This window comes from Bombina bombina, chromosome 1, assembly GCF_027579735.1.
Source record: "Bombina bombina isolate aBomBom1 chromosome 1, aBomBom1.pri, whole genome shotgun sequence".
NCBI classification, from domain to species: Eukaryota; Metazoa; Chordata; class Amphibia; order Anura; family Bombinatoridae; genus Bombina; species Bombina bombina.
Window position 1 is genome coordinate 762,878,675 of NC_069499.1, and position 18,120 is coordinate 762,896,794.

At 40.0% G+C, this 18,120-nt stretch overlaps 1 protein-coding gene across 2 annotated transcripts in view; it reads right to left on the minus strand.

Moving 5' to 3' along the window:
• Window positions 1-18,120, minus strand: part of ATP7A (ATPase copper transporting alpha) — a 222,137-nt gene that overhangs the window by 43,842 nt on the left and 160,175 nt on the right. For both annotated transcript variants that reach the window (XM_053699331.1, XM_053699330.1), the window contains exons 16-17: window positions 17,281-17,427; window positions 13,483-13,625 (exon numbers count right to left, since the gene is read on the minus strand). In XM_053699331.1, the coding sequence (XP_053555306.1) occupies window positions 13,483-13,625; window positions 17,281-17,427 (290 nt within the window). The remainder of the gene's footprint in view (window positions 1-13,482; window positions 13,626-17,280; window positions 17,428-18,120) is intronic.

Below are 18,120 nucleotides of genomic sequence, written 5' to 3' on the forward strand. Positions count from 1 at the left end.
TTGCCTCAGCTGAGGCTTCCTTTGGGAGAAAGGTTCTTCAAGCGGTGGTGCCCTCAGTTTAGGTCCGCCTGTCTTGGTTCTCCCTCCCTTTCCATTCTGTGTCCTCTAGCTTGGGTATTGGTTTCCTCTAGTAATTAGAATGGATTTGTGGACTCTCTGTGCTATTGGAAAGAAAACTAAAATTTATACTTACCTGATAAATTATTTTCTTTCCTAGCATGGAGAGTCCACGACCCGCCTTTGTCTAAATCAAGAAGGCTTATTATTTTTGATTTTTTTTCTAAACTTCAGGCACCTCTATACTCTTGGTATCCTCTTCTCTTTCCGTATTCCCTCGGCTGAATGACTGGGGGCTATGGGAAGTGGGAAAGATACTTAAAGCTTTGCTGGGGTGTTCTTTGCCTCCTCCTAGTGGCCAGGAGTTCCCACTAGTAATTAGAATTGATTTGTGAACTCTCCCTGCCAGGAAAGAAAATTTATCAGGTAAGCATACATTTTGTTTTTAATGTGATATTATAATACGGAGAAAGAAAAATGTGTATTGTATATTGTACAATGTTATCAGGAACTGCTTCTCTAGTAAAAAACATAATTTATGTAAGAACTTACCTGATAAATTCATTTCTTTCATATTAGCAAGAGTCCATGAGCTAGTGACGTATGGGATATACATTCCTACCAGGAGGGGCAAAGTTTCCCAAACCTCAAAATGCCTATAAATACACCCCTCACCACACCCACAATTCAGTTTAACGAATAGCCAAGAAGTGGGGTGATAAAAAAGTGCGAAAGCATATAAAATAAGGAATTGGAATAATTGTGCTTTATACAAAAATCATAACCACCACAAAAAAAGGGCGGGCCTCATGGACTCTTGCTAATATGAAAGAAATGAATTTATCAGGTAAGTTCTTACATAAATTATGTTTTCTTTCATGTAATTAGCAAGAGTCCATGAGCTAGTGACGTATGGGATAATGATTACCCAAGATGTGGATCTTTCCACACAAGAGTCACTAGAGAGGGAGGGAAAAAATAAAGACAGCCAATTCCTGCTGAAAATAATCCACACCCAAAATAAAGTTTAATGAAAAACATAAGCAGAAGATTCAGACTGAAACCGCTGCCTGAAGTACTTTTCTACCAAAAACTGCTTCAGAAGAAGAAAATACATCAAAATGGTAGAATTTAGTAAAAGTATGCAAAGAGGACCAAGTTGCTGCTTTGCAAATCTGATCAACCGAAGCTTCATTCCTAAACGCCCAGGAAGTAGAAACTGACCTGGTAGAATGAGCTGTAATCCTCTGAGGCGGAGTTTTACCCGACTCAACATAGGCAAGATGAATTAAAGATTTCAACCAAGATGCCAAAGAAATGGCAGAAGCTTTCTGGCCTTTTCTAGAACCGGAAAAGATAACAAATAGACTAGAAGTCTTTCGGAAAGACTTAGAAGCTTCAACATAATATTTCAAAGCTCTAACAACATCCAAAGAATGCAATGATTTCTCCTTAGAATTCTTAGGATTAGGACATAATGAAGGAACCACAATTTCTCTACTAATGTTGTTGGAATTCACAACTTTAGGTAAAAATTCAAAAGAAGTTCGCAACACCGCCTTATCCTGATGAAAAATCAGAAAAGGAGACTCACAAGAAAGAGCAGATAATTCAGAAACTCTTCTGGCAGAAGAGATGGCCAAAAGGAACAACACTTTCCAAGAAAGTAATTTAATGTCCAATGAATGCATAGGTTCAAAGGGAGGAGCTTGAAGAGCTCCCAGAACCAAATTCAAACTCCAAGGAGGAGAAATTGACTTAATGGCAGGTTTTATACGAACCAAAGCTTGTACAAAACAATGAATATCAGGAAGAATAGCAATCTTTCTGTGAAAAAGAACAGAAAGAGCAGAGATTTGTCCTTTCAAGGAACTTGCAGACAAACCCTTATCTAAACCATCCTGAAGAAACTGTAAAATTCTCGGTATTCTAAAAGAATGCCAAGAAAAATGATGAGAAAGACACCAAGAAATATAAGTCTTCCAGACTCTATAATATATCTCTCTAGATACAGATTTACGAGCCTGTAACATAGTATTAATCACAGAGTCAGAGAAACCTCTTTGACCAAGAATCAAGCGTTCAATCTCCATACCTTTAAATTTAAGGATTTCAGATCCTGATGGAAAAAACATAATTTATGCTTACCTGATAAATTCCTTTCTTCTGTTGTGTGATCAGTCCACGGGTCATCATTACTTCTGGGATATTATCTGCTCCCCTACAGGAAGTGCAAGAGGATTCACCCAGCAGAGTTGCTATATAGCTCCTCCCCTCTACGTCACCTCCAGTCATTCGACCAAAGACCAACGAGAAAGGAGAAGCCAAGGGTGAAGTGGTGACTGAATTATAATTTAAAAAATATTTACCTGCCTTAAAAAAAACAGGGCGGGCCGTGGACTGATCACACAACAGAAGAAAGGAATTTATCAGGTAAGCATAAATTATGTTTTCTTCTGTTATGTGTGATCAGTCCACGGGTCATCATTACTTCTGGGATACCAATACCAAAGCAAAAGTACACGGATGACGGGAGGGATAGGCAGGCTCATTATACAGAAGGAACCACTGCCTGAAGAACCTTTCTCCCAAAAATAGCCTCCGAAGAAGCAAAAGTGTCAAATTTGTAAAATTTTGAAAAAGTATGAAGCGAAGACCAAGTTGCAGCCTTGCAAATCTGTTCAACAGAGGCCTCATTCTTAAAGGCCCAAGTGGAAGCCACAGCTCTAGTGGAATGAGCTGTAATTCTTTCAGGAGGCTGCTGTCCAGCAGTCTCATAGGCTAAACGTATTATGCTGCGAAGCCAAAAAGAGAGAGAGGTAGCAGAAGCTTTTTGACCTCTCCTCTGTCCAGAATAAACGACAAACAGGGAAGAAGTTTGGCGAAAATCTTTAGTTGCCTGCAAGTAGAACTTGAGGGCACGAACTACATCCAGATTGTGTAGAAGACGTTCCTTCTTTGAAGAAGGATTTGGACACAAGGATGGAACAACAATCTCTTGATTGATATTCCTGTTAGAGACAACCTTAGGTAAGAACCCAGGTTTAGTACGCAGAACTACCTTGTCTGAGTGAAAGATCAGATAAGGAGAATCACAATGTAGGGCTGATAACTCAGAGACTCTTCGAGCCGAGGAAATAGCCATTAAAAGTAGAACTTTCCAAGATAACAATTTTATATCAATGGAATGAACACCCTGTAAAACGTTAAGAACTAAGTTTAAACTCCATGGCGGAACAACAGTTTTAAACACAGGCTTGATCCTAGCTAAAGCCTGACAAAAGGCCTGGATGTCTGAATTTTCTGACAGACGCCTGTGTAACAAGATGGACAGAGCTGAGATCTGTCCCTTTAATGAGCTAGCCGATAAACCCTTTTCTAAACCTTCTTGTAGAAAAGACAATATCCTAGGAATCCTAACCTTACTCCAGGAGTAATCTTTGGATTCACACCAGTATAGGTATTTACGCCATATTTTATGGTAAATCTTTCTGGTAACAGGCTTCCTAGCCTGTATCAGGGTATCAATAACCGACTCAGAAAAACCACGTTTTGATAAAATCAAGCGTTCAATTTCCAAGCAGTCAGCTTCAGAGAAGTTAGACTTTGATGTTTGAATGGACCCTGAATCAGAAGGTCCTGTCTTAGAGGTAGAGACCAAGGCGGACAGGATGACATGTCCACTAGATCTGCATACCAAGTCCTGCGCGGCCATGCAGGCGCTATTAGAATCACTGATGCTCTCTCCTGTTTGATCTTGGCAATCAATCGAGGAAGCAGCGGGAAGGGTGGAAACACATAAGCCATCCTGAAGTTCCAAGGTGCTGTCAAAGCATCTATCAGAACCGCTCCCGGATCCCTGGATCTGGATCCGTAGCGAGGAAGTTTGGCGTTCTGGCGAGACGCCATGAGATCTATCTCTGGTTTGCCCCAACGTCGAAGTATTTGGGCAAAGACCTCCGGATGAAGTTCCCACTCCCCCGGATGAAGAGTCTGGCGACTCAGGAAATCCGCCTCCCAGTTCTCCACTCCCGGGATGTGGATTGCTGACAGGTGGCAAGAGTGAGACTCTGCCCAGCGAATTATCTTTGATACTTCTATCATTGCTAGGGAGCTTCTTGTCCCTCCCTGATGGTTGATGTAAGCTACAGTCGTGATGTTGTCCGACTGAAACCTGATGAACCCCCGAATCTTTAACTGGGGCCAAGATAGAAGGGCATTGAGAACTGCTCTCAATTCCAGAATGTTTATTGGCAGGAGACTTTCCTCCTGACTCCATTGTCCCTGAGCCTTCAGAGAATTCCAGACAGCGCCCCAACCTAGAAGGCTGGCGTCTGTTGTTACAATTGTCCAGTCCGGCCTGCTGAACGGCATCCCCCTGGACAGATGTGGCCGAGAAAGCCACCATAGAAGAGAGTTTCTGGTCTCTTGATCCAGATTCAGAGTGGGGGACAAATCTGAGTAATCCCCATTCCACTGACTCAGCATGCACAATTGCAGCGGTCTGAGATGTAGACGTGCAAAGGGTACTATGTCCATTGCTGCTACCATTAAGCCGATCACCTCCATGCATTGAGCTACTGACGGGAGTTGAATGGAATGAAGGACACGGCATGCATTTAGAAGCTTTGTTAATCTGTCCTCTGTCAGATAAATCTTCATTTCTACAGAATCTATAAGAGTCCCCAAGAATGGAACTCTTGTGAGAGGCAAGAGAGAACTCTTCTTTTCGTTCACTTTCCATCCATGCGACCTTAGAAATGCCAGAACTAACTCTGTATGAGACTTGGCAGTTTGAAAGCTTGAAGCTTGTATCAGAATGTCGTCTAGGTACGGAGCTACCGAAATTCCTCGCGGTCTCAGAACCGCTAGAAGGGCACCCAGAACCTTTGTGAAGATTCTTGGAGCCGTAGCCAATCCGAATGGAAGGGCTACAAACTGGTAATGCCTGTCTAAGAAGGCAAACCTTAGATACCGGTAATGATCTTTGTGAATCGGTATGTGAAGGTAAGCATCCTTTAAATCCACTGTGGTCATGTACTGACCCTTTTGGATCATGGGTAAGATTGTCCGAATAGTTTCCATTTTGAACGATGGAACTCTTAGGAATTTGTTTAGGATCTTTAAATCCAAGATTGGCCTGAAAGTTCCCTCTTTTTTGGGAACCACAAACAGGTTTGAGTAAAACCCTTGTCCCTGTTCCGACCGCGGAACCGGATGGATCACTCCCATTAATAATAGATCTTGTACACAGCGTAGAAACGCGTCTTTCTTTATTTGGTTTGTTGACAACCTTGACAGATGAAATCTCCCTCTTGGAGGAGATAATTTGAAGTCTAGAAGGTATCCCCGAGATATGATCTCTAGCGCCCAGGGATCCTGGACATCTCTTGCCCAAGCCTGGGCGAAGAGAGAGAGTCTGCCCCCCACTAGATCCGGTCCCGGATCGGGGGCCCTCGGTTCATGCTGTCTTTGAGGCAGCAGCAGGTTTACTGGCCTGCTTGCCCTTGTTCCAGGACTGGTTAGGCTTCCAGCCTTGTCTGTAACGAGCAACAGTTCCTCCCTGTTTTGGAGCAGTGGAGGGTGGCGCTGCTCCTGCTTTGAAATTCCGAAAGGGACGAAAATTAGACTGTCTAGCCTTAGCTTTGGCTTTGTCTTGAGGTAGAGCGTGGCCCTTACCTCCTGTAATGTCAGCAATAATTTCTTTCAAACCGGGCCCAAATAAAGTTTGCCCCTTGAAAGGTATATTAAGTAATTTGGACTTAGAAGTTACATCAGCCGACCAGGATTTTAGCCACAGCGCCCTGCGTGCCTGAATGGCGAATCCTGAATTCTTAGCCGTAAGTTTAGTTAAATGTACTACGGCCTCCGAAATGAATGAATTAGCTAGTTTAAGGACTCTAAGCCTGTCCGTAATGTCGTCCAGCGTAGCTGAACTGAGGTTCTCTTCTAGAGACTCAATCCAAAATGCTGCCGCAGCCGAGATCGGCGCGATGCATGCAAGGGGTTGCAATATAAAACCTTGTTGAACAAACATTTTCTTAAGGTAACCCTCTAATTTTTTATCCATAGGATCTGAAAAAGCACAGCTATCCTCCACCGGGATAGTGGTACGCTTAGCTAAAGTAGAAACTGCTCCCTCCACCTTAGGGACCGTTTGCCATAAGTCCCGTGTGGTGGCGTCTATAGGAAACATCTTTCTAAATATTGGAGGGGGTGAGAACGGCACACCGGGTCTGTCCCACTCCTTAGTAACAATTTCAGTTAATCTCTTAGGTATAGGAAAAACGTCAGTACTCGCCGGTACCGCAAAGTATTTATCCAACCTACACATTTTCTCTGGTATTGCAACAGCGTTACAATCGTTGAGAGCTGCTAAGACCTCCCCTAGTAATACACGGAGGTTTTCCAATTTAAACTTAAAATTTGAAATATCTGAATCCAATCTGTTTGGATCAGAACCGTCACCTACAGAATGAAGCTCTCCGTCCTCATGCTCTGCAAGCTGTGACGCAGTATCAGACATGGCCCTAGAATTATCAGCGCACTCTGTTCTCACCCCAGAGTGATCACGCTTGCCTCTTAGTTCTGGTAATTTAGCCAAAACTTCAGTCATAACAGTAGCCATATCTTGTAATGTTATCTGTAATGGCTGCCCAGATGTACTAGGCGCCATAACATCACGCACCTCCCGGGCGGGAGATGCAGGTACTGACACGTGAGGCGAGTTAGTCGGCATAACTCTCCCCTCGCTGTTTGGTGAAATTTGTTCAATTTGTACAGATTGGCTTTTATTTAAGGTAGCATCAATACAGCTAGTACATAAATTTCTATTGGGCTCCACCTTGGCATTGGAACAAATGACACAGGTATCTTCCTCTGAATCAGACATGTTTAACACACTAGCAAGAAACATGCAACTCGGTTACAAGTTTATTTAATAAAAACGTATTGTGCCTCAAAAACACTAAACGATTAAATGACAGTTGAAATAATGAACTGAAAAACAGTTATAGCATCACTCTTAACAAACAACACAACTTTTCAGCAAAGGTTTGTTCCCATTAGTAAAATAACACTAATTAAATTTTAAACATAAAAATTACAGAGCAACGTTTTAAATCACAGTCACTATTAAATCTCACAGCTCTGCTGAGAGAATCTACTTCCCTTCAAAGAAGTTTGAAGACCCCAGAGTTCTGTCAAAGATGAACCGGATCATGCAGAAAATATAAGTGTAACTGACTGAAAATTTTTTTGATGCGTAGCAAAGAGCGCCAAAAAACGGCCCCTCCCCCTCACACACAGCAGTGAGAGAGAAACGAAACTGTCATAATCAAAACAAGCAGACTGCCAAGTGGAAAAAATAATGCCCAAATATTTATTCACTCAGTACCTCAGAAATGCAAACGATTCTACATTCCAGCAAAAACGTTTAACATGAATTAAATACCTATTAAAAGGTTTAATGTACTTTTACAGAGTAATTCCGGTGAAATACCATCCCCAGAATACTGAAGTGTAGAGTATACATACATGTCATTATATCGGTATAGCAGGATTTTCTCATCAATTCCATTCAGAAAATAAAAACTGCTACATACCTCAATGCAGATTCAACTGCCCGCTGTCCCCTGATCTGAAGCTTTTACCTCCCTCAGATGGCCGAGAAACAGCAATATGATCTTAACTACTCCGGTTAAAATCATAATAAAAAACTCTGGTAGATTCTTCTTCAAACTCTGCCAGAGAAGTAATAACACGCTCCGGTGCTATTGTAAAATAACAAACTTTTGATTGAAGTTATAAAAACTAAGTATAATCACCATAGTCCTCTCACACCTCCTATCTAGTCTTTGGGTGCAAGAGAATGACTGGAGGTGACGTAGAGGGGAGGAGCTATATAGCAACTCTGCTGGGTGAATCCTCTTGCACTTCCTGTAGGGGAGCAGATAATATCCCAGAAGTAATGATGACCCGTGGACTGATCACACATAACAGAAGAAAAGGACCTTGTGACAGAAGGTCTGGTCTTAACGGAAGAGTCCACGGTTGGCAAGAGGCCATCCGGACAAGATCCGCATACCAAAACCTGTGAGGCCATGCCGGAGCTACCAGCAGAACAAACGAGCATTCCTTCAGAATCTTGGAGATTACTCTTGGAAGAAGAACTAGATGCGGAAAGATATAGGCAGGATGATACTTCCAAGGAAGTGATAATGCATCCACTGCCTCCGCCTGAGGATCCCGGGATCTGGACAGATATCTGGGAAGTTTCTTGTTTAGATGAGACGCCATCAGATCTATTTCTGGAAGTTCCCACATTTGAACAATCTGAAGAAATACCTCTGGGTGAAGAGACCATTCGCCCGGATGCAACGTTTGGCGACTGAGATAATCCGCTTCCCAATTGTCTACACCTGGGATATGAACCGCAGAGATTAGACAGGAGCTGGATTCCGCCCAAACCAAAATTCGAGATACTTCTTTTATAGCCAGAGGACTGTGAGTCCCTCCTTGATGATTGATGTATGCCACAGTTGTGACATTGTCTGTCTGAAAACAAATGAACGATTCTCTCTTCAGAAGAGGCCAAAACTGAAGAGCTCTGAAAATTGCACGGAGTTCCAAAATATTGATTGGTAATCTCACCTCCTGAGATTCCCAAACTCCTTGTGCCGTCAGAGATCCCCACACAGCTCCCCAACCTGTGAGACTTGCATCTGTTGAAATTACAGTCCAGGTCGGAAGCACAAAAGAAGCCCCCTGAATTAAACGATGGTGATCTGTCCACCACGTTAGAGAGTGTCGAACAATCGGTTTTAAATATATTAATTGAGATATCTTTGTGTAATCCTTGCACCATTGATTCAGCATACAGAGCTGAAGAGGTCGCATTTGAAAACGAGCAAAGGGGATCGCGTCCGATGCAGCAGTCATAAGACCTAGAATTTCCATGCATAAGGCTACCGAAGGGAATGATTGTGACTGAAGGTTTCGACAAGCTGAAATCAATTTTAGACGTCTCTTGTCTGTTAAAGACAGAGTCATGGACACTGAATCTATCTGGAAACCCAGAAAGGTTACCCTTGTCTGAGGAATCAATGAACTTTTTGGTAAATTGATCCTCCAACCATGATCTTGAAGAAACAACACAAGTCGATTCGTATGAGATTCTGCTAAATGTAAAGACTGAGCAAGTACCAAGATATCGTCCAAATAAGGAAATACCACAATACCCTGTTCTCTGATTACAGACAGAAGGGCACCGAGAACCTTTGTAAAAATTCTTGGAGCTGTAGCTAGGCCAAACGGCAGAGCCACAAACTGGTAATGCTTGTCCAGAAAAGAGAATCTCAGGAACTGATAATGATCTGGATGAATCGGAATATGCAGATATGCATCCTGTAAATCTATTGTGGACATATAATGCCCTTGCTGAACAAAAGGCAAGATAGTCCTTACAGTTACCATCTTGAACGTTGGTATCCTTACATAACGATTCAATATTTTTAGATCCAGAACTGGTCTGAAGGAATTCTCCTTCTTTGGTACAATGAAGAGATTTGAATAAAACCCCATCCCCTGTTCCGGAACTGGAACTGGCATAATTACTCCAGCCAACTCTAGATCTGAAACACAATTCAGAAATGCTTGAGCTTTCACTGGATTTACTGGGACACGGGAAAGAAAAAATCTCTTTGCAGGAGGTCTCATCTTGAAACCAATTCTGTACCCTTCTGAAACAATGTTCTGAATCCAAAGATTGTGAACAGAATTGATCCAAATTTCTTTGAAAAAACGTAACCTGCCCCCTACCAGCTGAGCTGGAATGAGGGCCGCACCTTCATGAGGACTTAGAAGCAGGCTTTGCCTTTCTAGCAGGCTTGGATTTATTCCAGACTGGAGATGGTTTCCAAACTGAAACTGCTCCTGAGGATGAAGGATTAGGCTTTTGTTCTTTGTTGAAACGAAAGGAACGAAAACGATTATTAGCCCTGTTTTTACCTTTAGATTTTTTATCCTGTGGTAAAAAAGTTCCTTTCCCACCAGTAACAGTTGAGATAATAGAATCCAACTGAGAACCGAATAATTTGTTACCCTGGAAAGAAATGGAAAGTAGAGTTGATTTAGAAGCCATATCAGAATTCCAAGTCTTAAGCCATAAAGCTCTTCTAGCTAAAATAGCTAGAGACATAAACCTGACATCAACTCTGATAATATCAAAAATGGCATCACAGATAAAATTATTAGCATGCTGAAGAAGAATAATAATATCATGAGAATCATGATGTGTTACTTGTTGCGCTAAAGTTTCCAACCAAATAGTTGAAGCTGCAGCAACATCAGCCAAAGATATAGCAGGTCTAAGAAGATTACCTGAACACAGATAAGCTTTTCTTAGAAAGGATTCAATTTTCCTATCTAAAGGATCCTTAAACGAAGTACCATCTGACGTAGGAATAGTAGTACGTTTAGCAAGGGTAGAAATAGCCCCATCAACTTTAGGGATTTTGTCCCAAAATTCTAATCTGTCAGACGGCACAGGATATAATTGCTTAAAACGTTTAGAAGGAGTAAATGAATTACCCAATTTATCCCATTCTTTGGAAATTACTGCAGAAATAGCCTTAGGAACAGGAAAAACTTCTGGAATAACCACAGGAGATTTAAATACCTTATCCAAACGTTTAGAATTAGTATCAAGAGGACCAGAATCCTCTATTTCTAAAGCAATTAGTACTTCTTTAAGTAAAGAACGAATAAATTCCATTTTAAATAAATATGAAGATTTATCAGCATCAATCTCTGAGACAGAATCCTCTGAACCAGAAGAGTCATCAGAATCAGAATGATGATGTTCATTTAAAAATTCATCTGTAGGGAGAGAAGTTTTAAAAGATTTTTTACGTTTACTAGAAGGAGAAATAACAGACATAGCCTTCTTTATGGATTCAGAAACAAAATCTCTTATGTTATCAGGAACATTCTGCACCTTAGATGTTGAAGGAACTGCAACAGACAATGGTACTTTACTAAAGGAAATATTATCTGCATTAACAAGTTTGTCATGACAATTAATACAAACAACAGCCGGAGGAATAGCTACCAAAAGTTTACAGCAGATACACTTAGCTTTGGTAGATCCAGCACTAGACAGCGATTTTCCTGTAGTATCTTCTGACTCAGATGCAATGTGAGACATCTTGCAATATGTAAGAGAAAAAACAACATATAAAGCAAAATTGATCAAATTCCTTAAATGACAGTTTCAGGAATGGGAAAAAATGCCAAAGAACAAGCTTCTAGCAACCAGAAGCAATGAAAAATGAGACTTAAATAATGTGGAGACAAAAGCGACGCCCATATTTTTTAGCGCCAAATAAGACGCCCACATTATTTGGCGCCTAAATGCTTTTGGCGCCAAAAATGACGCCACATCCGGAACGCCGACACTTTTGGCGCAAAATAACGTCAAAAAATTACGCAACTTCCGGCGACACGTATGACGCCGGAAACGGAAAAGATTTTTTGCGCCAAAAAAGTCCGCGCCAAGAATGACGCAATAAAATGAAGCATTTTCAGCCCCCGCGAGCCTAACAGCCCACAGGGAAAAAGAGTCAAATTTTTGAAGGTAAGAAAAAATGATTAATTCAAATGCATTATCCCAAATATGAAACTGACTGTCTGAAAAATAAGGAATGTTGAACATTCTGAGTCAAGGCAAATAAATGTTTGAATACATATATTTAGAACTTTATAAACAAAGTGCCCAACCATAGCTTAGAGTGTCACAGAAAATAAGATTTACTTACCCCAGGACACTCATCTACATGTTTGTAGAAAGCCAAACCAGTACTGAAACGAGAATCAGCAGAGGTAATGGTATATATAAGAGTATATCGTCGATCTGAAAAGGGAGGTAAGAGATGAATCTCTACGACCGATAACAGAGAACCTATGAAATAGACCCCGTAGAAGGAGATCACTGCATTCAAATAGGCAATACTCTCCTCACATCCCTCTGACATTCACTGCACGCTGAGAGGAAAACCGGGCTCCAACTTGCTGCGGAGCGCATATCAACGTAGAATCTAGCACAAACTTACTTCACCACCTCCATCGGAGGCAAAGTTTGTAAAACTGAATTGTGGGTGTGGTGAGGGGTGTATTTATAGGCATTTTGAGGTTTGGGAAACTTTGCCCCTCCTGGTAGGAATGTATATCCCATACGTCACTAGCTCATGGACTCTTGCTAATTACATGAAATAAAAATCAGCAACCTTCATACCTACTTTGGCTGTTTTGTGCGTTTAGAGAGTAAAGGATTAACAAGAATCTGCAGCTGGTCAGTGTTGCACTTAGAATGTAGGCACTCAACTGATTTGCTGGCACATTTTCATTTGATTGATTTTGTTTTAGCCATTCACTGACCAATCAGGATCTATTGCAATGGACTTTCTGCTATTGGCTGCATTACCGTTAGGTTGCTAATAGGCTGTCTTCCTGCAAATATATTCATCTAAGAAAGGGGATTTTTACTGTTTGATTGCATCTAGAGTGAGTTAAGCAGTGCTATTTATATTCCCTTCAGTTCCCTCAATAAGTTTCAGCTGTGTTTAAATGGATTAAAGGGACATTAAACCCAAGATTTTTCTTTCATTATTCAGATAGAGAATACAATTTTAAGCAACATTACAATTTACTTATATTATCTAATTTTCTTCATTCTTTATATATCTTTTGTTGAAGAGATATCAATGCACATGGGTGAGCCAATCACATGGAGGCATCTATGTGCAGCCACCAATCAGCAGCTTCTGAGCCTATCTTTATATGCTTTTTAGCAAAGGATATCAAGAGAATAAAGCAAATTAGATAATAGCAGTTAATTAGAAAGTTGCTTAAAATTCCATGCTCTTTTTAAATCAAAAAAGAAAAAATACGGGTTTAATGTCTCTTTAATATCTCTGTCTGAGCAAACATCACTGAAGATTCCTTTTGCGCTGAGTAGGTGGAGGCTCACAGATCTGTCCTATAACCCCTGTCCACTGAAGTGGTGCTGAAGATTGCTGCAAATTGTTATTTTTCAGGACCCAGGAAGGACACATGGACTATTAAACTGGCGGCTCTTCCATTCAGCTTCATACAGTGACACTTAGCCATAAAAAGTGCCAGCTTCTTTTCCTATTGGTTACAAAGGAAATATTGATTCATCTAGATACACACTACCTTATTTATTAGGTGCGCAATATGCTTTTGTTAAACTAGTTATTTTATTTTGGCACCTTGGGGTCTGGGCAACTTTACATTAACCCTAAGTATCTGTTTTTGCATGTACCGGGCTTATGACTAATTGCAAAGCAACATAAAACATGTAAAAACATTTGTACTGTGGTTTTGCATAATTATAATTTTTGTTACCTGTGCAGCAATGGCTTTAGCAGTCTTGCTGTTATCCCCGGTCATTAAAACCACATCTAAGCCCATTGAGCGTAATGTATAAACAGCTAACGCAGCTTCAGGCTTGACAGTGTCTGCAATTGCTATTAATCCGCAGAGTACTCCTGCAAAACATTAACATATGCAATATTACCACTCACAAATTCAAATTTCTACTAAAAGGACTAACACTGTGGATTCTCTAACAAGCGTTACCATGTTTGGCATAGTGTAAATAACATTGTTATGTAAATATTTTATTAAAGGACAATATACTGTAAATTAGTTTTACACTTAATGTGTTTCCAATTACTTGTTATACAAGTTGCAAAGTATAAAACGTATGAGAAATTGTTAATGTGTGTTTATTTTTGTATATGAAATAGCTGGATTTGATCTTTGACACCAAAACCCAAGAAAATGAGTTGAGGTTGCAGGGATATCAGATCTCCTTATTTTATCACTTTCTATATACACAAATGCTTCCTTATCTTATCTCTGTTTGTATACCAAATACTGAGTGTTACTCAAATACAGCAACAACAAATTTCAAACAGTGAAGTCCTGCTATGTGCAAATAAAACCAGAGGAGTGTGTGAGAATTCAATATTTGCATTTGAAATACCTGCCTTTGCATTTTTTAAACAACCATCTATATTGAAAATATGATTACTGCAGTATTCTCTTTAGAAACATGAGGCAGCAAGAAACATCATCCTCCCAGTAGGGGTTGGGAGAGATTTACATATCTGAAATAGCTGGTTTTGAACCCCCCCAATCATAATTAACATTTCAACATCCAACTACTGGATAAAACATCCACCACTTTTGATTTCACTCTCATTACAATCATGTTAGCTCACTTTGAATGCTGAAATGTAAATTGTGTGTGTGTTTGTGTGTTTTATGAGTGTGTGTTGTATGAGAGTGTGTGTTGTATGAGATTGTGTGTGGTGTGTGTGTCTTGTATGAGAGTGTGTGTGTTGTGTGTGTTGTATGAGAGTGTGTGTGTTGTATGAGAGTGTGTGTGGTGTGTGTGTGTGTTGTATGAGAGTGTGTGTGGTGTGTGTGTGTGTTGTATGAGAGTGTGTGTGGTGTGTGTGTGTTGTATGAGAGTGTGTGTGGTGTGTGTGTTGTATGAGAGTGTGTGTGGTGTGTGTGTTGTATGAGAGAGTGTGTGTTGCATGAGGGTGTGCGTTGTATAAGAGTGTGTGGTGCGTGTGCTGTATGACTATGAGAGTATGTGTGTGTGTAGTATGAGAGTGTGTGTTGCATGAGAGTGTGTGTAGCGTGTGTGTATGTGTTGTATTAGAGTGTGTGTGGTGTATGAGTGTGTGTAGTGTATGAGAGTGTGTAGTGTATGAGTGTGTGTAGTGTATGAGAGTGTGTAGTGTATGAGAGTGTGTAGTGTATGAGAGTGTGTAGTTTATGAGAGTGTGTGGTGCATGAGTGTGTGGTGCATGAGAGTGTGTGGTGCATGAGAGTGTGTGGTGCATGAGAGTGTGTGGTGCATGAGAGTGTGTGGTGCATGAGAGTGAGTGTTGCATGAGAGTGAGTGTTGCATGAGAGTGAGTGTTGCATGAGAGTGTGTGTAGCGTGTGTGTATGTGTTGTATGAGAGTGTGTGTGGTGTATGAGTGTGTGTGTGGTGTATGAGTGTGTGTAGTGTATGAGTGTGTGTAGTGTATGAGTGTGTGTAGTGTATGAGAGTGTGTAGTGTATGAGAGTGTGTAGTGTATGAGAGTGTGTAGTGTATGAGAGTGTGTGGTGTATGAGAGTGTGTGGTGTATGAGAGTGTGTGGTGTATGAGAGTGTGTGGTGTATGAGAGTGTGTGGTGTATGAGAGTGTGTGGTGTATGAGAGTGTGTGGTGTATGAGAGTGTGTGGTGTATGAGGTGTATGAGTGTTGTATAAGAATGGATGTGGTGTATGAGTGTGTGTGTTGTATGAGAGTGTATGTGGTGTATGAGAGTGTGTGAACATTTTGAAGTTTGACTATACTCAGAAATAAAGTACAAACACATTTTATTCACTTTGCCAAAAATTGCAGCTTTCTTGTTGTATATTAGTTCAAAAATGTTCAGAGAAAGCATAACAATAGGGCCGGGAAAGTATGTGGTATAATGGCACTAGGTCTGGGAGAAAATTTGTAAAAACCCTGAGAGAGAGTCTGCAATCTTAAAACACTTCCAAGCGGGACTTGAACTAGTGTTTAACTCCTGTGCATGGGTTAAATACATAGTTACCAAGGTATATAAATACATGTGCAAAAGATAATCAAAGAAATGAAAATAGAGCAATAATACATTTGATGATAACAAAACAATATGTAATATTTACTTAAACACTGGTAAATTTAAAGGTACCTTTTTTTTTGTCAGTGAACAAACTGTCCTTTGTGCAACTGTATCAAATTCAGTTTTACTCAAATACAGCAACAACAAAATACATACAGTGAAGTCCTGCTATGTGCAAATAAAACCAGATGAAATTTTCAGCCACATTTATACAAACGTACAGGAGTTTATAAAAGCTCTTTTATACCAGCACGTCTGTGTATTACTTGCAGGCTACAGGTTCTCAAACAATATCAACCTGAACTCCAAATAAATCATCACACATATAACATTAAACTCATGTACGTATCGCATAGCATCAGATTTGCTAACCTTACAAAGTCCTCCTACAACAGATTAAAGCCTCTGAGCCTCTCCTCACTGAGTTGGCTTATGTTAAACACAACCCTCCTAGTGATGTCTGCATTTACGGCTTGTGAATGTAAATGTTTGTGAGGGTGAATAAAGAAGATTGTATTATTATTTCCTGTTGGCATTATATGGACATGGTGTAGACTGACTCTATAATACAGACATTGTAATATATAAGAGCTTTTAGAAGTTCCTGGAAGTATGAGCAGAAACTTAGCAGAAAAACCATCCAGTTTTAATTGCATGTGTGTTTGTTTTTTGTTTTGAACCATTGGATTTGGCACACTGTTGTACAACGGACTGTTTATTCACTGATGCAAAGAAATAGTGTATTATTGTAATTGTTCAAATGTTTCAGTGAATAAGAATATATTATATACTGTTTATTATGATCATGGTTATGATGATGATAAAGTTATCAATGGTTAGCTGTACAATAATGCAAGCTTCTAACAAACTGGTGCATTTTAAAATTACATTAAAGGGCCATAATACCCAAATGTTTAAACACTTGAAAGTGATGCAGCATAGCTGTAAAAAGCCGACTAGAAAATATCTCCTGAACATCTCTATGTAAAAAAGATATTTTACCTCAAAAGTTCCTCAATAGCCACCTCCCATTGTAAAGGATTTCTAAGCAGCATTTTAGTGTGTCTGTTCTGGGACAGCTTAGGGGATGAGCATCGTGAACTCTCATATTATTTCACCAATCAGGTAAAGGAAGCTTACTATGAAATCTCATGAGAGTTAAGTCAAATCTCATGAGATCACAGTAAGAGTTCATGACCTCAGCACTGCTGATGCTGATTGGCTGCTGTTCATTTCTTCATTTTTTTTTTTTACCTGCAACTGGGAGCAGGTGAAGTATAACTTTTTACACAGAACTTACTCTGCTGAGCTGAGGAGATTGTGAGGTAAAATATTTTCCTTTTTTACATAGAGATGCTCAGGGGATATTTTCCTGTCAGCTTTTTACAGTTATACTGCATCAGTTTCAAGTGATTTAGCATATGAGTATTATGTCCCTTTAATATGCCCCTTTAATGGTGCACTTGGTAAATTACAGTAATTACCATCTACAGCTACCAGGACCGCTGTGCGACCTTTCTGCTCATGTTCTGTCATGAGAAGATCCGTTTCACTCTTCAGGGGCAGGAAGTTCCTGTTCATCCACTCACGGTTCCCAATTAAGACAGAGTATGTCTTAGAAGCAAAGGAAGCTAAAAAATAAAAAGTAAATTTTTTGTATAAACTAGTATTCATCCAGTAAATCTTAAAAATGTTATCAATATCAAGGATTTTCATAACATTTACACATTTTGGCTGGTCTATTAAGGTCCAGTATTCCGTTTAGAAAGAAAAAATACTAAAATTGAAGCCTAGATCCCCTTGGAACCATCTTTGGCCTATAATCTGGTTGTCAGCCTGAACCAACGTAACTGTACTGACCACAGTTCTAACCTGCTCATTACTGGACATACACACTTCCTCTGAACGTAAGATCTGCACACACCTCTTTAATTTAGGCCTCTGGTAGCAGAGATGGCATTTGCTGACACTGCCTAAGTATAATATGTTAATATTGTGCTTTAAAGGGACACATACTTTAGGGATAATATTTATAGTTATATCGCTAAGCTAGCTGTTACCAGACTAATTTGTTGTTAAAGGGACAGTAATATCAAAATTACCTTCCATGGTTTTAATAGAATATGCAATTTTAAACAACTTTAGAGTAAATCTAGGTAGAACTGGAGCTCAGGAGTGTGCATGTTTCTTTGGCAGTCTATGGCAGCAGTGTTTGAAAAAGTGTTTTGTATACCATGTGAGTCTACCAAGACTTACTTTTTAACAAAGAATATCAAGAGAATAACGCAAATTTGATAATAGAAGTCAATTGGAAAGTTGTTTAA